This window comes from Schistocerca cancellata, chromosome 8, assembly GCF_023864275.1.
Source record: "Schistocerca cancellata isolate TAMUIC-IGC-003103 chromosome 8, iqSchCanc2.1, whole genome shotgun sequence".
Classification (NCBI taxonomy): Eukaryota; Metazoa; Arthropoda; class Insecta; order Orthoptera; family Acrididae; genus Schistocerca; species Schistocerca cancellata.
Genome location: NC_064633.1, coordinates 440,068,855 through 440,093,009, shown reverse-complemented (window position 1 = coordinate 440,093,009; position 24,155 = coordinate 440,068,855). Strand labels below are relative to the sequence as shown.

Here is a 24,155-nt window from a genome sequence, read left to right as displayed (position 1 = left end):
TTCCTATGGAATGTCATTTCAGTCGTATGACTGGAACCAAAGTGATATTTAGGGTTCTCGAAAGAAGTGTTATAGGTGTGCAGCTGTTCTTAGTCTATTTAAATTACTTAGGAGACAATCTGAGCAGCTCTCTTGAATTGTTTACTGTTTATGCTTTTGTTTATGTCTTGTAAGGTAATCAGAAGGTCAGAATGGATAAGATATCTGTACGGTGAAAAATGTGGCAGTGGACTCTAAACAAAAAAAGTGTGAAATCCTCCACATGAGTACAAAAAAAAAGTTCTGTTAAATTTAGGTTACATGATAAATCGTGCAAATTTAAAGGTTGCAGGTTCATTTAAGTACTGAGGGATTACAGTTGTGAACAGCATAAATTGGAACCATCCCGTAGAAAATGTTGTGGAGGGAGGAAAGCAGTGACCGTGCTTTATTGGCAGAACACTTGGATAATGCAAAAAATCTACTAAAAGGCTGCCTACACTAAACTTTGTTGGTCCTCTACTGGAATATTGCCATACAGTATGGAATTATTAGCAGGTAGGAGCAATGGACGGCACAGAAAAAATTCAAAGGAAGGCAGCTCATTTTATGTTATTGCAAAATAAGGGAGACTGTGTCATACACATATAAGTGAGTTGGGGTGGCATTCATTTGGGAAATAATATTGATATTGTGGAGGAAAGAAAAAAGACTTGCTTCTTTGGTAACTGACACAATAACATTGCATTAGACAATGAGTCATATTGATAGATGCCTTATGGTGGCTCTGTGATGTGGAAAGAAATGAAAGATATACATTTTATTGAAATGCAAGAGCATAGTATCATATTATGGCAGTTCATAACTTTCTACTCACCGTATACAGGAAACATTGAATCACAGGCAGACACAATGAGATGACTGCTATACATTTAAGCTTTCAGCCACAAGACCTTCTTCTGAAGTAGACAACAAACACAGCTCACACAACTCTCACACCTATCACTGTCTCCTGCCGCCGTGGCCGGACTGCAGACTGCAACTGTACTCCTCTTGTGACTCACTACCACCCAAGACTAAGACTGGAGCAACTGAACCACCTTTTCCACCAGGCTTTTGACTTCCTGCCCTGAAATGAATAATATCCTACTCATTATTCTTTGCACCCTTTCCACGGTGGTTTCCATTGTCTACTGAAACTACACAATATCCTTTCCATCCCTCTCACAACCCTGCTCCCAACCCCTTGCCTCATGGCTCATATCCCTGAAAGATATCTATGTGCAAGACCTGTCACATACATCCTCCCACCATCACCTACTCCAGCACTGCACAGGCATCGCCTATCCTGTCCAAGGCAAGGCTACCTGTGAAAACAGCTATGTGATGTACCGACTAAGCTGCTACCACTGTCATGCTTTCTATGTGAGCATGACAACTAACAGGCTGTCTGTCCCCATGAATGGACACCAACAATATGTAGCCCTGAGAGAGCTGGAGACCATCCAGTTGTTGAATATGCTACCCAACACAATGTGCTCCACTTCAGCAATGGCTCCACAGCCTGTGTGATCTGGATCCTTCCTACCAACACCAACTTCTGAATTGCACAGATGGAAACTCTGCCTACAGTACATTTTACATTCCTGTAATCCCCTCTTGGCCTCAGCCTTCATCAATCCCTGTCCTCCACATACCTATCCCCTTTCCTTCTTCCACTCCAGTACTATACAGCATTCTATTCCACCAACACACCCGCTAGTCCCCCCCCCCCCCCCCTCAAAACCTCCCAGCTGCACCTTGTAGCCCTACTCTGACCTCACTATGTTCCTCCACGTTCCCACAAGCAACACTACACCTTCACTCACCCTACCGTGTATCCCTCAACCTCCCTGCCCCATGCTTCCTCCTTACCACACCATCCACACCAGATTGATGCTCTCATTAGGCACAGTTGTAGTCCGCAGTTTAGCCAAAGTGGCTAGGGGCAGTAGTTGTATGTATGTGCATTGTGCTTTTGTGTGTGTGTGTGTGTGTGTGTGTGTGTGTGTGTGTGTGTGTGTGTGTGTGTGCGTGCGTGCGTGCGTGCGTGTGTGTCTTCTACTTCAGACGAAGGCCTTTTGGCCAAAATCTTAAATGCACAGCAGGTTTTATAGTGCCTGTCTGCAACTTAATGTCTCCGCTATATGATGAAAAGCAATCTACCCTTTTCATAATTTTTTTGCTTTTCTTGCACTTCCCATTGCATAATATGAATACCAATATAAATTGAAGTGTTAGGAAATCTTTTATGAAAATATTTATATGGATTGTAGCCTTGCAAGAAGCTGAAACGTGGACGTTAAAGAGTACAAATCAAAACAGAATAGAGGCTTTTTGGAAAAAGAAGGGCTAAGTTTGTTGAACGCATCCAAAACTTAAAAGAATAGTGAATTTGGTAATGGAGGGCTAAAAATTATAGAGCAAGTACATGACACCATAATTTAACTGCATTAACAAATTTATTCATTGCAAAGTTCAGTTATTAGAGACAATGACCGGATAATCTACGATGAAAAACTATCGGTGGATAGAACCAGATTGGCACCAACATTTACCTGTCAACAGTTCAGAGGCAAAGTTAATTATTTTATTTTAGGCTACAGTTCACATTTCCACAAACAAGTCACAATTCACATTTAGCTCTATTCTGTAGTAACTTGTCAGAGAAAAATACACTGTTGTAGTTTAGTTAAGTCAGTCCATAATGAGAATCACCATGTCCAACAATATCTCACTCCAGTGACAATGACATCACACATCTTTTTAATTACCACACAATTCAGTTAAAATATTCATTAATCTCATACACAGAAATCGCTTGAAAGTTTTTAAGTATTGATTTGATTTGATTAATGTAGGGAGACAAAAACAACAGTGGTCTTAGCCCACTATTGCCCTTGTGGGAACTGAGTTTATTGTGTGTTTTCGCTCTCTGTGATTCTGCTGAAGTCAGCTGATACTCTTAAGAAGTTGGAGGAGACCCTTTACTAGTCCTTTATAGATACCAGTTTCTTCAGGCTCTACTGAGCCGAATCTTCCGTGTCTTCCACTCTCCAGAACTTTGCACTGGAAGATTAGATGTGCTGCAGTTCCATCCTCCTCACCATATAGTCTATTTCTTCCTCTATACTCATCATGTGAGGTATTTCTTAAAGTTGTCTTACCAGTCGCGAGTCCTGCCGTGAGTTTAAACTGTTTCCTGTTCAAGTTCAGGATTACTAAACTCTCTTGAAACATGGTTTCCCATAAACAAAGTTCGTTAAGTGAAAAATTTGAAGTTCTTGCTATTCCACAAAGCTGCTTCTCCAGTTCATGTCAGCAGCTACTTTCTGCTTCAGCAGATACAAATACTGCAGTAGCTTGTGACATTGATGTTCATATTAGACAGCTTTCTGTGATAGAATTCTTGAATGCAGAAGGTGAAACACCCATTCACATTCATGAAAGACTGAAAAATGTGTTCGGTGATACAGCAGTAGAAATCAGCGCTGTAAGATGATGAGTTCATTGCTGTAATGAAGCTGAAGGAAAACACTGTTGGTTGGTGAATCATGACCCCATGCCACAGTCAGCGAGTTGATGACATTTGTAGTGACCACCAGGTGACTGCAGATGATTTGTGTTACATTACTTACCTCAGTAAAGGCAGTGTGACAATGATTATTCAGCAACAGGGATACTCAAAGGAGTGTGCAACTTGAGTACTTAGAATGTTAACCAATCAGAATAAAGAGAGAAGGAAAAAAATTGCTTCCCCACTCTTGCAGCACTTCTGTTTGGAGGGAGAGGAGTATCGAGAAAAAGTTGTGACTGGAGATGAAATGTGGGTTTATTTTGTATTTTTTTTTAACCAAAATCAAAGAGGTAGTTAGTTAAATGGCATCACAGAAACTCACCAATGAAGGAAAAGTTCAAAACTGTGTGATCAGCAGGGAAAGTTATGGCTACAGTATTCTGGGATGCAGATGATGAGATTATGGTGTTTTTTAAATATATAAAGAAGAGCAAGAATGCGTAATAAATTCTGACCAATACGTCAGAACTCCCAAATAGCCTAAAGCACATCTTCAGAAAGTTTGCCCAACAGAAGCTATGTTGGATGTTCATCTTTTACATGACAATGCAAGACCACACACCAGTTGTCACACCACTGAAGGGATTGGGAAAATTGGATGGCAGGTCTTGCCTCATCCCCATACCATTGATACAGATTATATTTAAAATTCATAAATTAATCACCAGTGTCATAGTTCTCAATCTACATAGTTCAATTGAAATTGCTGGCAAAAAGAAGAAGAAGAAATAGGAGGCATTACTTTTTACTAACGCTCATACAAGCTGCCACCTGATCCAGCAATGTAGTTTCGATTTTACTGTTGAATTAGTATTGGTTAAGTCAGGTTCTGGTCCAGTAAATGGAGTCATCGTGCCTTTCTTGGTGGCCAGTTTATCAGCTTGTTCATTGTCACTAATTCCTTAGTGATTAGGAACCTATGGCAGGTTTATCCTTTTGCTTTCCCCTAATCTCCAAAGGGATCATGGCATTGTGCAGTTATCTTTGATCTTGTTGCAGTGGCCGATAGATATTTCAGAGCTGCTCGGCTGTCTGATGAATGTAGGTGCTGCAGTCCTTGTAGCGTCTACGCAAATCCTCCTTCACGCAGACTCTGTTAGTGGGTATCTCCATCTAGAATACAGTGGCCAGCTTCCATAAAGAGACTGCTCTCTTTAGTCTAAACTGTACCCCTTATATTCTGGTCCCAGCACCTTCATCTGTTTTTGGCCTGTCAGTAACCAGACTGTCTCCTGAACGGTGTCCTGGTACATCCTTCCACTGCTCTCTTCTTCCAGTTGCTATATTGAAAGTTTTATTGAAGCATTTGGAAGCTATTGTAATGACATCTGACATTTCCCGAACCATTTGTATATTTACCACTCTCACTATTATTAGATCAGTCCAGGGGTGGATGCCAATTAATAAGTGGGTGCTGAGACAGGAGAAAAAAATAATAAGAAGCATGTTCTCAACTCTGGCTTAATCATTTTCAGTTCAGCAAGTCCTTTGCAGATAATGATACAGCGAGATGAGGCTAACCAGTATTCTTCTGATGTTCCAAGTAAACTCCGCTCTCTGAGTAGGCTGGCATCAGTGCGGTGTCCCTTAAGCTGGCTCAGTGATGACACTACTTGCATGTGCAGCACAGGGTGTGACTTTGAACTGGCAGCAGATTGGCAGGGCAGTCATGTGGGTTACTACCACCCTCTTGATGTTGACTACCTGGTGTGGTGTCAATAGGGTAAGAAAACCCCCATCTTTAAAAACTCCTCACCAGTGTTGTGTCTGTTTAATTGAATGTGGCCAACTGGTGTGGAGGTACTAGAATCTTGAGATTGGGGGCCTCAGCTGACACCTGAGCAATTTGTCAGTGATCACTTGGAAAACCATCAACTGTTTCATTGCCCTGAACATCAATGTGGAAACAAGAATCCTCTGAGGTGTCGAAGGCTGAAGGAGTGCTAATGTGTATGTGAGAGAGAGTGAGTCTGCATTCGAATGCTTAGCCATTGGTCTGTACACAAATTCGACTCATGTAATTTGAAAGGAACAGAGACCAGCGGTCCAACTTTTGCACTGTGCGTGGAGGACTGGGTTTGAAGGGCTGAACAACGAGATGAGAAGCTGGTGACCAGTCACCAAGTAGAATTTTCTTCTATATAAATATCGGTGAAATTTGGTCATGTCATATATGATAGCAAGACCTTCCTTCTCAATCTGGTGAGTAGTTGCAAGTAATAACTCATTTTATCTAACACAGCTTGCAGTTCACTGACATTCCTAGGAATTGGAAAGTGCTTTATGGCTGCTGAGTGCTGACTGCAAAGAGTGGATAATCTGATTGTTGATCACATGCCCTAAATAGTCAATCTGTGTGGAAGAAGGAGCACTTGTCTTTACTATACTTTAACCCAGCATCAGAGAGTACTCAAAACAATGTCATGAGATTGGAAAGATTTTTTTAGGAATACAATCTGAACCAACTGTCATCCAAATAGTTTGGACAAGAAGGAACTGTTACTGTGGACTGAGGCAATTATGCTGAAAAATTTCAGGTGCAGACACACAGCTGAACAGTAAACTCAGAAACTTAAATAACCACATGTGGGTGTTGATCATAAAAACTTGTTGTCAGTATGTCTCAAAGGTGAGCTGCAAATAAGCATCGCGAAAATCAGTCTTTGAGAAGAAGAACCTACACCTAGTGTGTCCATAAGTTCTTCAGGACGTGGCAAAGGAAAAGAGTCAATCATAGTTGTGGATTTACTGTTACCTTGAAATTTGCATATAAACATAATCTGCCTGAAGGTTTCTTTATCGCAAACAGTACTGCCCACTGACTGGCTGCTACAGGTGAAGTCACACCATTGTCCTGCCAAGGTAAGAGCCCTTGTGCCCCCTGGTCTCTGTTAGCACAAGGCGTCGGCTGTAATCAGCAAAACTGGTTGTGCATTGTCTTTCATGGTAATGTGAGCCTCAAAATCAGTAGCTTTGTCTTGGCCACCTTGCAAAATGTCACTAAATTCATCCGTGTACACAAAATTGTACATAGAGAGAACATTGTCTTGAATGTACAAACCAAACGGATAAGACAAGTCAATGCCAAAAATATATTGACTTCCACACGAGCACAAAACAGTTAATGAAACTGTCTTTGTAATGTTACAAACTGAGGCAGGTAGGCTGCAAACACCTCGTATAGGAATCTTAGGTCCACCATAAACAGAAAGAGTTGCCTTTGGCTTATGTAGCTTAAGTTTGACTAACAGTTCATAAGTGCTTCTGTTTAAAGAACTCACTGACACACCAGTGTCTTGAACTGCATGTGTATTTTGGTATTGGCAAACAGTGGAGTGACTGACAACTTACTGGCCTGATGCTCAATGGAAGAAGTGTGAAGCTCCTTCACTGTTGCAATGGACTTGCACAGTGTAACACAAAAACACTACTGGGCTTGGAAAAATTGTACTAACGTTCATGAGAATGTGCACATTGTGTGTTGGACTTGCATTCTGCAAACAAACAGTTTGAATGTGACCTGCCTGCCATTTGTGCGCTGAGAAACACTGGGGCGAATTTAACAACGCTAATCTGAGGCCTAGCATACTGGTTCTGTTCATGTTCTGCCCTGGCTGAGACCTCGTGTGCCGCAGTGCACGAATTACAGACACAATCTGCTTACCACTACTCTGTATGGCACAAACAGGAGCAGAATCAAAATCCACTGTTGCATTTTCATATGAATCCTGACGCTCCACTATTTCCAAATCTTCGCGAGCTAGGATTAGGATACTAAGAATCTGTTCACATATGTGAGCATCTGACACATTTGGACAGTGGAGTCCCTGATCATGGCATCACTCACACTTAAAACTGCAATGGCATGCAAGTCCTTGTAAGTCTGCTGCCTACTGCTTATGAGTCTGCGTATACAAACAAAAGAATTTGTAACACGCAGCTGCCACATTAATCTGTTCGTCAAACTACTTATCTAGCACAATAAATAACTCTTCATAAGGAACACAGGATGGGTGAAGGGGAAAAGTTTGCAGGTGAGCCTTCACGAGTACCCTGACATACCAATAGTTGCAAGGAAATATGGTTGCCTGTCGCTACCTTCTATATGATGTGCCATGAAGTTTGCATTGAGCTGTGCTTGGTAGTCAAACCATTCCTCATGAGTGGAATCAGATATGTGGAATGGTGAGATGAAAACAGGCACTGCTGGCTGTGGCTGTGCTCTTGGAGGTGGGGTGGCAGTGGTGCAGCATCTGCTGCACTTGAAACTGAACGATCCCTATCGTTGACAGTTCTTGTGGAGGGCTAGCCATGATCAGTACACATATGAAAAATTGCAAAATGAGAAATACTATGCACAACCAAAAAGCACGAATGTTAGCTTCAATAAGCACAAACAAACACAGTCAGTTCCAGGCCACTTTCTGAAATACAAAAGCAGAGTAAGGCAAGCATGGTAAAAAATCACTATTCAGCAAAAATAGATACACAGGTGTTAGTGGCACCAGGTGGTTGTTTGGAACACTCGAGGGAACATTCTTGTCGCCAGTTATTGGCTCAGTCCAGAGATGAATGCCAAGGAATAGGTGAGGGCTGAGACAGAGCAAAATAATTAGGGGCACACGTAATATGTTCTTCACTCGGATTTAATTACCATCAGTTTAGCAAGTCCAATTATATTCTAAAAGTTCCTTGACACAAGCAAGTTAATCATAGATAATAATACAGAGATAAGAGGCTAACCAGTAGGCTTCTAATGCACCGAGTGAACTCCACTACCTGACAAGCTGGCTTCGGTGTGGTGTCTCTTAAGCTGTTTTGTTGGCGGCGCTACTTGTGTGTGCAGTAAAGGGTGTGTTTTTGAGCTGGCTGCAAACTGGCAGTGCAGCCACATGGGTTGCTGCTAACCTCTTGACATTGGCAGCTATCCAGTTATTTCCAGCTTTTAACCTGTATGCCCCTGCTACTGCCTCCACTGTATCCCAAAGGTGTAATGGAGGCATGTCCAACATGGTTTCAATTCCAGCAGTGGGTGTGCTGCTAATTCTGCCTGTTATGGCTAAGTAGGGCAATGTGTCCTCGATGTCTTTGCAGCAGCATGCGTGAATAAAATCTTCTCAGTTTGTTTCAAGCCATGTAAATCAAATAAAATACTTGACCTGTCGATACATATCTCCACCATCATTGTCAGAAGTGTAACCCACTGGCAGGCGGATTTGGCAGGGTTTTCTGCATATATAGGCATGAGTGCAGTATCTGGCACCATCCAGAGAGGACAGAAGTGACATGATGGGGGAAAGTGAGATACGCAGCTCGCAGCAGCTCCAGTCCACTGCGGGACAAGTGAATCAAGTGGTGCGAGGGGCCGCTGCTCCCTCCCCTCTACAAGTGGCAAGCAACAGTCTTTGCTTTCTTTTGATGTCCAATGCATGCCTTCATGCCCTATTAAGTGTGTACCACTGATCTCTGTTAAAATTGTTGCTACTTACTCAAACCTCAGCCGCCTCCTTTATAATGAAATCGCAGTAAGTTGACTCATAAGCAGAGACCCTTGTCTACTCAAACTGTATGTTGTGTCCATTTTCCAGGCAATGCCCAGCTATACAAACTTGTTAAGTTCCCTTTATTTAATATGTCGCTTGTACTCAGTACAGCAGTCCACAGCTGTGCGAATTGTTTGACCTGTATAGATACTGATCCACTCACAGGGGACACAGTACTCACGGGGCAAACAAAGAGCCGTGTAGTCAGCTGCATATTGCTCTACAGTATGGCAGGAAAGCAGCTGGCTGGCCTCTTTTGCTGATTCACCAGTTGTTCTTTGTTGGTGGTATCTGAAAGTATTTGCAGTGTCTCCCTTCTCTCTAAACCTGCCCCTTAAATGCAGAAATTGAGACTGTAGGTGGTCGTTATCAGAAAAAAATTGTTGCTTTATGTACTAACTTGTTCAGGACATCTTGATCATATGCAAGGTGGTGAAAACCAGCAGCGTTTGAATATCAATTAGTGTGAATTCATCCTATACACCGAATGGCCCCCTGTTTTCAGCACAGCTGAAAAGTCCAAGAATGGTAGCTTGTCATCCTTCTCAATCTTGATAGTGAATTTAATGTTGGAGTGGACACTTCTCATGTGATCGATAAACTGCTGCAGTGCATTTTCACTGAGGCCATATCAGGAAGGAGTCACCAACATACTGTATGAATCGTCAAGTTGTTCCATGATGTTCTAATGACAACATACTTCTTGTAGCTCTATGAATGTTATGAGATGATGAATGGCACTGCGATGGGGTCACCACCTTCTCCGGCAGTCATGAATTCTTCAGTGATCACTTTGAGAAGCAGGCTCTGAACTCTGTGGCATTGCGTCCATCTTGCTTCCTGCAGTACCTTGATGATACCTTTCTGATAAGGCCTCAAGATGAAAAAGTTACCATTCTGAAAAAGTTACCATTCTGGGATGTCTTAGCTGTGCAGAAGGCAGGATGCTGGCTTGGCTTTTCACTGTATAGGAAACAAATGGACTCTGACCAATACGTGAATGTCAGTAGATTTAATCACCTTCTACACAAAAAAGGAGTCCTGAGCATGTTAGTACACAGAGCAAAGATTTTGCCTGCAGATTATCACCTACAGTCTGAATTGCAGCATTAAGATGTGTGTTCAGAGAGAATGGATACAACAGGGGAGACACTGCAAATGCTTTCAGAAGCCACCGGCAAAGGGTGCCTGGTGAATCAGCAGAAGAGGCCAATGCGGCTGCTTTCCTGCCATACTAAGGACCAACGAGAAGCAAGTTATGATGTGTGCTGCAGAGGCTTGGATTGAAGCCAGTGTTTTGCCACCTGCCCACACCCAAAGATAATAGATATGCTGTGCCCTATTAAAGATCACATAGCTCTTCATATGCCTGATGTGTATGTGCAAGTGCGACCACATCTATAGAGGTCAAATAATTCGCACAGTTACAGAATGTTGTACTGATCACAAATGACATATTAAACAAGGTGATCTTGGACAAGTCAGACATAGCTGAGCATTGCCTGGAAAATGGACACACAATACAATTTGAACAGAAGAGAATCGTGAGTTGTGCACCCACTTATTGGGAACCTGTTATAAAGGAGGTGTTCAAGATTAGAATATACAGCAGCAATTTTAACAGGGACCAAGGGTACACAGTTGGGCATGGGGTTTGGTGGTGGACATTAAAAGAAAGCAAAGATGATTGCTTGGCACACATAGGAAAGTGGGAGTGGCAGTTTCAAATGTGGTGCAAGCTCTTTGTGGCATGTGACATCATTGGTCCTGCAGTGGACTTGAACCGCTGTGAGCTGCGCAACTTGCCTTCTGTGCTTGCATGGTTTCAGCTCTTTCTGATTGGTGCCAGATGTTGCACTTATATCTGTGAAAGCGGCACTCCTGACAACAAAGGTGGAGATAGCCATCGAAAGCTCAAGTATTTTATTGTAAATGATGTGGCTTGAAAAGAGAGAAGATTTTATTTAAGCAGGCTAATCTCCGCACCTTGCCAAGCTCCTTAATAGCCACCATCTATTTTACATTATCCCACCGTGCTGTAGCTCCATAAATTACCATAGATCTTACTGCAGTGGTGTATATCCAGTTCATACTTATGGCATTTGAAACCCAGTTTTTACCGAAGACCCTTCTAGTTCACATAAGAGTAGTTTTTGCGTTGGAATGTATATTCTGTCTATGAGGGGTCCATGATAGGACCGCATCCAGGGTTATCCCTAGAAACTTCACTACCCCCTCTAGTGGTTGAGTTTTACTGAGGAGCTTGAGATTTGTTTCCTCATAAATGATAACTACAACAATTTTCTTGGGACAGACCCAAGTCATGTTTTCTGCACCAATATTCTACAATGTCTAGTGTTCATTGTGCCATTGTTCAACTAGTAACTAGCAAATTTGTTGGGTATTACTTTGACTAAATCATCAATGTATCCTTTGCAAAAGTAGCCTCTAGTCTTTAACTCATTTGTTGACCTCTAGGTTACACAGTCGTATAGACAAGACCCCTCCTTGTGGACACTGCCTGCTGACATTCATTCTCATTTTCTCATTCATCATGTTGGCTTCTACCTTTCATCTACTTAGAATGATATTAATCTAGTCGCGTATGGTGGTTCTCAGTACCAAGCTCTTCTACTGTTCTAACCATGGATTTGAAGATTGTATTGCTAAAAGCCCCCTCGATGTTCAGGAAAATGCAGAGAGCTATATCCTGAAAGTGTTGGGCTTTTTCCACCTTCCCAACAATTTGGTGAAATGCTGTTTCATATGATTTCCTGCTTGATATGCATTTTGATTTACATGTAGAGGAACCTCAGTTAACCTCTTGTCCCTAACATGCACATTAACCAGTTTTTCTAATGTATTTGGAAGGAAGGACAGGCTGATTGGTCTCTTATCCCTTGGCCTTGGTATGATCAGTTCTTGCTGGCTTCAGAATGAAAACAAACCTCTCTGTCCTCCAAACACTAGCACTGATTTCTGCTGTCAGGCAGACAGTGAACCGTCTACATAGGAATCTAATTAAATCCTCTCCTACTTGTGTCAGTAGAGCTGGAAAGATACCAACTGGGCCTAATGACTTAAGTGGTTGAAACGTTAACGCCTCCCACTCGATTTTTTTGAAATCAGTACATTTTCTAGCAGTTTCCAACTATACCCTTTGATTACTTGTAAACTAGGTCTCTGAGGGACTTACATGTGGTATTTGTTTTTTGCAAGAGTGCACTGAGGGAAGTGTGTCAGTGCATTGAGAGAAGTGCATGTTGCTGAGCACACATAGTGTCTCACTTGCTGATCTTATATACTAACCATCCTCCTTCCTGAAAGTATTTCCTGGATTATTTGATATTCTAGTGAAGATTTTTTGAAGTCTAGCACAAATAGCTGTGCTTTCCACTTCCTCACAGAATATCTTCCAGGGAGATAGCTTCGCTTGCTTGCAAGGTCGTATCTGACCAGGGCTTCTGGATATTTTGCACATTGTCCTTTCTTCCTTGCAAGATTGATCGTTCTTCTTACCTGCTTCCTTTACGCTTCTGGTTAGTTGTTGCACCATGGTAAATTTCTGTTTGTGCACTTCTTGGTGATTGGGTAATATTCTAAATATGAGGTCGTAATGGTAATGGCAGATGTCACTATGCCTGTGATTTCCTCAAAATTTGCAGAATTCCTTATCAAAGTTCTGACTTCAGATAAGTGTGAGTTTAGGTGCTTCTTATATGCTTCTCAGTCTGTTTTTCCATGATTCCTAAATGCCAAGGTCAGTTTAACACCGATTTCAACTTCAAACTTAATATACATGTGGTCAGTTAAGGATGGCTCCATCGCCATATGCCATTGTTTGACATAATTGCCTATTATAGTGGACCAAGAAGTTATGTCAATTACTTCTCTTCTTTTATCCCTGAAGGTAGGTTCCCTATCCCTATCCAAAATTTCCAGATTATTGTGCAGTAGAAATTTGAGTAAGGTGCTCACTTCTAATGTCAGGATGCTGCTTCTCCACACCAAGTTTTGGCCATTGGCATCACAACCAACCAGCAGTTATTCATTATGCTGTGAGCAGTTATTTACCAGTCTCCTCGTTTCCTGGGAGGGAGTAGTACTGTCCTCATAAGAAAGGTAATCTGAGACATCTACATCTACGTGATTACTCTGTTATTGTCAAGGGTTCAAGCTGTCTCTCTAGCTTTCCACACTCGAACGGCGTGCGGGATGCACGAGTACTTAAATTTTTCTGTGCAAGCCCTGATTTATCTTATTTTATCATGATGATCATTTCTCCCTATGTTTTCGCAGTCGGAGGAGAAAACTGGTGATCAAAATTTCATGAGAAGATCTCCTCACAATTAAAAAAAAACTTTGTTTTAACGGTTGCCACTCCAATTCACATATTATGTCTGTGGCTCTGTCTCACCTATTTCGCAATAATTCAAAACGAGCCGCCGTTCTTTGAACTTTTTCGATGTCATCCGTCAGTCCCACCTGAAGCGGACAAGCACAGCAATACTCCAGAATAGGGCAGACAAGAGTGGTGTACCGTATTTACTCGAATCTAAGCCGCACTTTTTTTCCGGTTTTTGTAATAAAACAAACCACCTGCGGTTTAGAATCGAGTGCAAAGCGGAAGTTCTGAAAAGTGTGGGTTGGTGCCGCCACAACTAACTTCTGTCGTCGAATATATGTAGCGTTTCGCAGGCACAAAGATAAATACTGGCACCAAAACCTCTGCGTCAGTAAATAAATTTTTAAAAAAGGTGGAAGACGAGCTTTTTTTCCTCCGCCCTGAGTTTCGAACACTGCATTTTCATACATTATCCAACGAAGTAAATACAAATTCTGTATTGTTCATCTTCGTATGTAGCAGCATTTCAATGCACTATGAAAATCCGACTGGCAAGACTGTTTGGGATGTTTATCAATATGGCCAACTCTGCGTTCTGAATTTTTTCCTACCTGTGAGAAGAGATGGTTGCTAATAGGAACTTTTATGAATTGTGAATCACATGCAGTATTCTCTTCACCATAATAATAATAATACGAATATGCCATGTATTCTTTCGTGTTTGCTGCTATCTCATTTAAATCCTGTCTGCCTAATAAACTACAAAACTAGAGCGAGACAACAGCAAACACGGAAGAATATACATATCATGTCATGTTTATATTCGTATTATTCTTATGCTGAATAGTGATACAGTCAGAAATGAAGCACGGCAATTGATTAGATTTTTAAATTTAAGATGACTCTAATTTCTGTGCAGAATGTAATGTACTAAAGAGGCGTCTGCAAAGATTTTCAAACGGAGAAAAATTTTTGCTAAACTCTCGTTCAGAACATCTTCTATCATATGCAGTCTATTATTTGGCGGTAGTGTGCACCAAAGCAAGCCATGCCGCGAGCGGCTACAGGTCGTAAACACTCATTATCAGAATGCGACAAACAATGCATGACACAGTGCAGTAATGCATTTTCAGCTGTGAGTGACGTAAACACCTATAACAAAGAGAACAACACTTATCAGAACATAGAAAAATAAGCAGTCAATTCAAACCAGATGAAGCACGTGAAAAAGGAAGGGTACCTGTATAAATACGGACGGAGTGCCTGACGCATAGCAACGGCTACCTGGTAAATCTTAACTGCTAAGCTTACAACTTGAACCAAACTACTATAGCTGTATTGTCATTCATTTGACCTAAATTGTGTCTCATATTACAATGGACCAACTTTGTTTTGATTTGGAGGTGCGGCCTAAAACTTTTCTCTCCCATTGAATTTCGAGTCTCAGATTTCAGGTGCGGCTTGGATTCGGGAAAATTTTTTTCCTCGATTTTGAGTGTCATTTTTCAGGTGCGGCTTAGATTTGAGTGCGGCTTAAATTCGAGTAAATACGGTAAGCAGTCTCTTTAGTAGATCTTTTGCACCTTCTAAGTGTTCTGCCAATGAATCACAGTCTTTGGTTAGCTCTACCCACAACATTATCTATATGATCGTTTCAATTTAGGTTATTTGTAATTGTGTACCGAGCACGGTGGCACACTGGACTCGCATTTGGGAGGACACTGGTTCAATCCTGCTTCTGGCCATCCTGATCTTCTCCTCCTCTTTCTCCTTGTAATTGTAATCCCTAAGTATTTAGTTCAAGTTACAGCCTTGCGATTTGCATGACTTATTGCGTAATCGAAATTTAGTGTATTTCTTTTAGTACTCATGTGAATGACTTCACGCTTTTCTTTATTCAGGGTCAATTGCCACTTTTCGCACCACACAGATATCTTATCTAAATCATTTTCCAATTCGTTTTGGTCATCTGATGGCTTTACAAGACGGTAAATTACAGCATTGTCTGCAAACAATTCAATAGGGCTACTCAGATTGTCTCCTACATCGTTAATATAGATCAGGATCAATAAAGGGCTTCTTCGGGGAACGTCGGATATTACTTCTTTCTGACAAGGAATCACGAATCCAGTCACACAACTGAGGCGATATTCCATAGGCGTGGTTAGAAGATGCTTGTGAGGAACAGTGTCGAAAGCCTTCTGGAAATCTAAAAGTATGGAATCAATTTGACATCCCCTGCCAATAGCACGCATTACTTCATGAGTATAAAGAGCTAGCTGTGATTCACAAGAACAATGTTTTCTGAACCTGTGCTGACTGTGTGTCAATAAATCATTTTCTTCAAGGTATTTCATAATGTTCAAACATAGTATATGTTCCAAAACCTTACTGCAAATCGACATTAGTGATATGGGCCTGTAATTCAACAGGTTAGTCCTATTTCCCTTTTTGGATATTGGTGTGACTTGAGCAATTTTCAATTTGTTAGGTACGGAACTTTCTGTGAGTGAGCGGCTGTATATAATTGATAAATATGGAGCTATTGCATCAACATACTGTGAAAGGAACCTGACTGGTATACAATCTGGACCGGAGGCCTTGCCTTTATTAAGTGATTTAAGCTGCTTTGCTACACGATGGATATCTACTTCTATGTTACTTATCTTGGCAGTTGTTCTTCATTCTACAGATCATTACAATTTCCCATGTGCTTCCTTCCTCACATTGTTTCATCCTGAAGGTCACTAAGTCCCTGGAACAGAAGTTTGCCATCAGCATGACTGAAATTCCATTCTTTACATAAATGTTTATTCTGTTGTTCTTTAAATTTATAGCATTAATCAACTTACCTCCAGTTTTCCCAAGGCCTGAAATGCCTCGTTTATATAGATAGGGTTCCTGGATAACAGCAACATCCACCTCCTGTCTTCCCAGAAAAGGACTTAGGGCAGCAGTTGCCCCTTTACTGTGTTGCAGGTTCATCTGCAACAATTGTAGTCTCCAAATTGCATCCTTGGTGATTTCTGATGTCCTTGGTTATCATGATGACAACCTGTGAGAACCTTAAGTACAATTTCAGGTCCTGTTCTCTTATTGCCATGGGATTTTTCACCGGGTTGCATCTCAAGATTTTGGCCATCTGGTACAATCTTTCAGATGATTACCTCTAATCCTCGTGTTGAGAACTTCTAGTTCTGCATCTTTAGTTTCTCAAACAGAGCCTTTGGAGAAGTATCCTTACAAGTTTTGGTATCCAAATTGATACCTTTGCGGTTTTGAAGAGCTCAGCTGCTGTCTTGTCCAGCAGCTTCACCTCCTCTCAAAGAGGGTGTCTTGGCTACCGTCTCTGTAAGTCACTCCATGGTTCCATCCCTTCACAGACAAAGATAAGAGCACATGTGGCGAGATAGACTCTCCTGAATTTGGATCATGATTTGTGTCCTCCCCAGTCATTTCAAAGAGAGCCATCTGAATAAGCTCCATCTGCTGTGAAGTGATGTTGACCAGTGGATGTCCCTGCTCGATAACTGTCATCTTGCCATGGCTTTTTCTGGACCAATTTATCCTGAGAATTTTGTGTGTTAGACTCCTCCATTGGTCTCTTGTTCCCTGTCTTTGAGATAGAAGGGGTCTGATTACCCCCTTCATTCTGAGACATTCTTTTTTCCAGAAGTCTTAGTTTCAGGACCTTTAAATCCTTCCATTTATCTTCTTTTTTCTTTTGTTGTTTGAGGAGTTTCCTCCTCTGAGACCCAGACAAGGATTTGATTGTGACCTTATGCAACTTCTGAGTAACAGTTTCCCATTCTTGGACTGACCATATAACCAGTTGTGGAAACAACTTCCAGTTGTTCTATCCAAGATGCTTGTGTATTTGAAGTTTCAAGAAATCCACCAGTTTTTGTTTTATTTTCCGTGTTTTCCATTGTGGTCCCATACATATTGGGGATCTGTTCGGTCGACACCAAGGAACCCCCCTGTGGTGCAAGGCTGATTACTCAGGGAGCTCGCTTGGTACCCCTGTGGCTCTATTAATGACACATCTTACCATGTGCCACACACCCTCGGCACCGATCACACAACATGTAGGGTTGGGTATATTGGTAATTGGGGAAGGACTGTGGGAGTGAATAGGCAAGAGATAGTTGGACATTCTTCATCTGTTCATCCATTGAGGCCTGTAAGGCGTAAGAGACCCTGCCAGTAGCTGTGCTACTTCCAGCATAGCTTCTTCCAAAGATGCTAGTCTCTCTGCTGTCATGGACAGTGCTTGTACAAGGTGATGTCCCCTGCAGAGCTATTACACATTAATATTATTTAATTTTGCAGGTGTCAGTGCACATATTTTCGCATAAAGAATGTACGTAGCAGTGACATTTGTCAACACTGAGCTCTGGGAGCAGACGTGACATGTCTTACTCATGAGCTTTCAAACTATGAAGTGCCAATTTTGGGTGAAGTCTGACTACTTAAAGATGGCCGTAGAATAAACTGTTGTTTTGTAAACTAGATTATGCTTTGTAAATCGGCTAGGCTGTAGTTTATTGTTTTGGATGAACTACAAGAACTAATGTGAAAGAGAAAAAATTGCTGGTAGAAATTTATGAATATATATAGACTTTATTATTTTTCCATGATCTGGATCCCCTTGTTTACATGTATGAGCACCATAATGCAAATGAGGGAAAGTACATGAAATTATTAATTAGTCAGTTAATTAGTCAATGCTGTATGTCATTTTATATGGAAAAAATAAAGTAACAAAAGTGTGTAGTCGATGCTTGGAGTGTAACAATAGTTATGGTGAAATCTGCCATGGAGAATAGTAATAGTCAGTGATGTTAGTTATTACATACCTGTATGTTAATTAATTTCAGACGAGTCATAGTATTTTAAGAGGAAAATGGTACTGCCAGACTTTCTGATGGTGTGGGTCACTTTTCCGAAATGAACTGATTAGTTTATAAGGTTTTGCAGATTTTGCATATTGTGAACTGTAGTACTGTACTGTCATCAGTTAATTATATTTTCAAATTATGAGTGCCCTAATGACAACTAATTTCATCAGTGTAAATAGAACAACCAAAATAATAACCTGGGCAATAAATTCAACTAAAAGTAAGGCTAATTAAGATATTGAGATTTTTGTGTAAATGTTACATGTGAATAGGTAAATGACATTTGGGGGGAGGGGGTGGCAATTGTTTTTTATTGGAGTAGAAAAAACATAACAGATGGGACGAATCCACGTTCATATGTCACACTTTCCAAATTTTTGTTATTCCGTACCGGACTTTCCATTGTAAGAAGTGTAGGAGGTATATTGTGATAAGAAACTGACACTTGTGATTTTCTCTTAGGTCCTCACACAATTCTACCGCCAACCGCAGTCCCGCCACCAGGACAGCAGCAGTTACCTCCTCCACAGTTTGGCAGCACAGTACTTGGTTCTCCAAGTCACATGTATCTCCCGCAGCAGGCTCAGCCGCAACAGCCACCCCTGCACCAAGGCCCCCAAATGCATCAACAACCCCCTGCTCCTGTCCCAGCTCCTGGACCTGAGCCCCCACAGCCAGTTCAACATCCACAACAGCAGCAGCAACAGCAATCACAACAGCAGCAACAGCAGCCTCAACAGCAACAGCAACCACCTCCTCAGCATCAGCCTGCATCACAAGGATACCAACCACAGCATGCCATGTCTGCAGTATCATATCCTTACCAGGTAAGTACTAAATTGGGCCTTTTACTGTTACTGTTGACTTTCCTGTGACATTAACATGAATCAAGAAACCTGTTCCACAATAATTTGCATCACCCATTGAATAATGACACAAATTGTTATTATTTTAACTTGATGTATGAAACAAGTTTCACTATACACTTTTTGCTTAAGTTCCACATCTCTACGTTTTATTTAAACAGTACTATCATAAAATGTAAGTCAGTTTTCTCGATTTTGCTACCATAGAACTTAGTACATGTAATAACAAACTCAGTGATTATATGAGATGGAGACAGTAAAATCACTTCTCAGCCAAATCTTTCAGCAGATGTGGATTGTCTGGACACAGCAGATTATTTCCTGTGCTATGAGCCTGCAGATTTGTATCTGAATTTATCTTGTCCTGATAAAAGTATTCCTATGTTATCAGAAATCCAAAGAATTATTTTATTACATATAAGAATATGTGTTATCCCCCAAACTATTGTTATTTCCACTTTTCATGAGCACATTGATTTTGCTCTGCCAGAAAAAAAACAAGGATAATTGCTGGAACTGTGGCACAGTGTGGAATATATTTTTATGTGTGGATGTATAGAGTTCTTTCTTGGTTAAATTGTTAACTCATAGAACGGAGCAAAATAATTTTCTCATTCCTTAACTCCAACAGAGATCTTTGCCCACCACAGTTGGCACTTAGTGCTAGGAGGTGACAGTGGCTGTTGGCACATGAGGTGTGTGTGTGTGTGTGTGTGTGTGTGTGTGTGTGTGTGTGTGTTGCTATTGTTCTTTTTTCCCCTACATCTGAAGGAGGACTCTGCCTGATAATTTATAATATTTAGTAGCCTTCTTTCAATATGCCTGTCTGACACTCAACATCTGTTCTGTAGTATCAATCTACCCTCTTTCATATTGTAAAATTTTATATAATTCACAGGCAAGTGGTCCCACACAAGTATGTAATAGAATTTGTTGTTGAGGAAGGCAGTTAATAATGGTTGCTTAGCAAGTACAGTAGAACTCCAGTTACCCAAACTGCAACTATCTGGATCAGCAAGTAACCAGATCACTTCGAGCAAAAATTAATTTGTACTGTATGACTACAATTGTTTATTTTGTTCAATAATTATTACAGTATACAGCACACTGCGTATGTATTATCATTATAAAATCAGTCAGCATGAATGTATTCAGACAAAATATTCCAATGAACACTGAATACAGTATGCACATTGTTGTATGTGAAAAATTGTTAGCAGACAAACTAAAAGTCCTTCAACAATTAGACGAAGGCTTGAGTAGCAAGCAGTTAGCTGAAGTGTTTGATGTGGGAACATCAACTATTTCAGACATAAAAAAGTCCTCAATTTTAAACTTCTGAAGATGAGAATTCGCTGTGGAAAATTATAAAAATGGCAGAAAAAAAAAAGAGGTTGAGTAGGTCATAATAAAGTGGTTTTTACAGCAGTGCCCCTTGGAAAACACCCTTTCAGGGCTGATTGTTTGAGAAAAAATCGAAACTTTTAGCCAAAAAAAATCAACAGCTTGTTTTCATTTAAAATGAGCAGTGGCTTACAAAATTTCAAGGCAAGGCACGGTGTACATGAGTTGGATTTAAGTAGTGAAAAGCTGTCATCAGACCCAAGAACAACAGAAAATTTTATTGAAAAAATTCAAAATTGAAGCAGAACCTTATGACCCTGAATTTTTGTACAATGCAGATGAGGCAGGCCTTATTTTGGAAGGGTTTATTTGAAACAACTTCAACTTCTAAAAGGGGAACTAGTGCTCCTGGCCATAAGATTAGTAAAGATGATGTAACCATGCTGAACTGTACTAACTCTACAGGAAACCACAAAATACTCCTTATGTTGGTACAAAAATCTAAAGAATCCATGGCTTTCCCAAAATATTAAACTTCCCAGCTTTTTCAATAATCAGCCAATGGTCTGGATGACTGCTACTGTGTTTTTTGAATGGTACAATTAAATTTACATACATGAAGTAAAAAGTACCAAGATACCATAGGGAAAGAAGGCAGTAAGGTGCTGTTAATTCTGGACACCGCACCCACCCATTCCACAGGAAGCCTTCTTGATAGAAAAGATGGGATGTTTAAAAACACTCTTCCTGCCACCAAACATGACAAGTTTACTGTAGCGAATGGACCAGTCGGTTATTGAAACTATGAAGTACCATTACAGAAGACAACTTTTGAGGAAGCTTTCCATAGAAGATGGAAATGTACAAGGCAATGTGGCCCAGTACCAAAAATTGATTTTAAAAAAACTGCTCTTACATAGTGATAGAAGCATGGAATTTGGTGGAGACTAGCACATTAAAAGGAACTTGGAATAAATTGAAAGGCATTTCAACCAAAGTTAAGTTACAGAAAAAAACAGCATGAAAAAGAAGAGGAAGAAAGAAAAGTGGCAGATGTCAAAATATCACTTGAGGATATAAGAAAGATTCTTTTTAAAATTCCTGGACATTCATATAGCAGCTTGTTTGTGATTCTTTGGACCCTGGATTCCAAATTCTCTGTGTCGATGAAATCATTCAAAGTATGAGATAAGAAACTGATGCCCAGGAGGATGACATTGTCACTGAACTGAATGTGGAACCATCAGCTGCTGAGGTGTTTATGTGTATTCATACTTTGCTAATATGGATGGAGGGGCAGCCTGAGTGCAACCATATGCAGCTGCTTACCCTCAAGCGGATGTGAGACTTGGCTGAATGAAAACGATTCGAGACAGCAAAACAACTATGACCGATATGTTCAAAAACTGATGTTAGTTGTAAGCACATTACAGAACCTAAACATCATTATTTTGTAGTCTTTCAACTAATGTTTTAGTAGTATGTCTGCACAAATTTAGTTTTTTTAGAGTTCTACTGTAATAGGATATTTTAGGATATTTTTTTAGTGATAGTCCTGACTGAAATAATTCCAGAAGACAATGAATAATTCTTTCGCAGCTGTTCGTACTGCCTCAGATTTCTAAAAAAAGAAAAAAAAAAAAGAAAAAAAATTAAATTTACACAAGCTTTTTGGATATTAAGATTTAAATTTCTTAGTTTTGTGATCTGCTCAATCATCTATCATATTTTTACAATCGAGTCCTCTGACCTAGACTTCCAGATTGAGTTTCTGTATGCCATGAACTCATATTGTTGTTGTTCTGGTGGTGGTTGTCGTCTTTAATCTATCAATCAGTGTAAAATTGTATTAATGTGTTGCTATGGTCCATGGTGGCTGGTTTCTGTGGAGCATGTAGAAAATGCTATTCGAACACTAAGAAACAAAAAATTTACAGGTTGGGATGGAATACCCACCAAAGTTATTAAAGTGATACACAATAGAATTGCAAACCCGTTAGCTCGAATAATAAATCAGTGTTTTGAAGAAGGCTGTTTCCTAGAGGTACTGAAATATGCTGAAGTCAAACCACTCTTCAAGAAGGGATCATGAGAGATCATGGGAAATTATCGTACTATTTCGATTCTCCCAGTCCTATCTAAAATATTTGAAAAACTTGCTGCTGCACAAATTCAAATCTTCATTGCGAAATATTCTGTTATTCTAAACAATCAATTTGTTTAAATCCCACAGGTGCAGTAAACAGTTTCATTGAGAAATTAAGTACATCATTAGACATAAAGTGGCAGGAATTTTCTGCGCCCTCACAAAGGCGTTTGATTCTGTAAACCATGAATTGCATGTTTACAAACTTGAAAAGTATGGCATTAGCAGCAGTGCCCTACAATGGCTTAAATCTTACTTATCCAACAGACGGCAAAGAGTTAGCATCTCTTCAAATGGCGCATATTATTTTTCTGACTGGAAAAAAATATCTCAGGGTGTTCCACAAAGCTCCATATTAGGCCCAGTCCTCTTTCTCTTCTGTATAAATGACTTACCATTAAATATCAACTCCCCATCAGTTCTGTTTGCAGATGATACTTCTGTCTTAGTTGAAGATGAAGATTCAGAAAAAATCCCCAAATCTGTGATCAGTACCTTAGAAACTTGGTTTCAGCTAATTGGGTTGAATCTAAACATATCTAAGACTCATGTGATGCAGTTCAAAACCAGTCAGTCAAAATGTGAGCAGAGTAAGATTGCATACAACAACCAAGATATAGAAGAAGTTAACTCTGTCAAATTCTTAAGTTTAAATGTAGATAAAAATTTGAGCTGGCAGGCACACATTGAATACCTGGCAGACAAACTGAGCAGCTTTGCATTTGCAATGCAAATATTATCAACTGCAACTGATATGGACACACGAAAAGTAGCTTATACAAACTACTTCAAATCCATTATTAGGTCTGGTATTGATTTTTGGGGTAACTCGACAAACATAGTGTGGATACTAAAAATACAGAAAAAAATTATTTGAAATATGTGCACTGCAAATAACAAAGAACCATGTCGACCATTATTTAGAAAACTTAAAATATTAATTCTGCCATCCTTTTACATATATGAGATTATTATATTTTTTTGTACAATGGACATGGTTTACTCGAGGGAAACCATTTTGTCCATTCACATGATACTAGAAACAAAGAAAATTTTATGCTCCCCACCCACTGCCTCAGACATTATGCCCAGGGACCTCAGTACATGTGTTTCGCACTCATGGTCTCGCAGTCGCGTTCTCGCTTCCCGAGCAGGGGGTCCTGGGTTCCATTCCCGGTGGGGTCAGGGATTTTCACCTCCCTCGAGATGACTGGGTGTTTGTGATGTCCTCATCATTTCATCATCATTCATGAAAGTGGCAAGATTGGACTGAGCAAAGGTTGGCAATTTGTACGGGCACTGATAACCGCGCAGTTGAGTGCCCAACAACCCAATCATCATCATCATCATCATCATCATCATCATCATCATCATCATCAAATGAAAATTTGTACTAAATTAAAAGGGAACAAGTT

General features: G+C 40.4%; 1 protein-coding gene across 7 annotated transcripts in view; it reads left to right on the top strand.

Moving 5' to 3' along the window:
• Positions 1-24,155, top strand: part of LOC126095316 (transcription factor SPT20 homolog) — a 280,707-nt gene that overhangs the window by 206,586 nt on the left and 49,966 nt on the right. For all 7 annotated transcript variants that reach the window (XR_007521955.1, XM_049910117.1, XM_049910116.1 and 4 more), the window contains one exon: positions 18,847-19,211. Coding sequence is in view for 6 of the 7 variants with exons in the window: in XM_049910117.1 (XP_049766074.1) it covers positions 18,847-19,211 (365 nt within the window). In the remaining variant the exon portion in view is untranslated. The remainder of the gene's footprint in view (positions 1-18,846; positions 19,212-24,155) is intronic.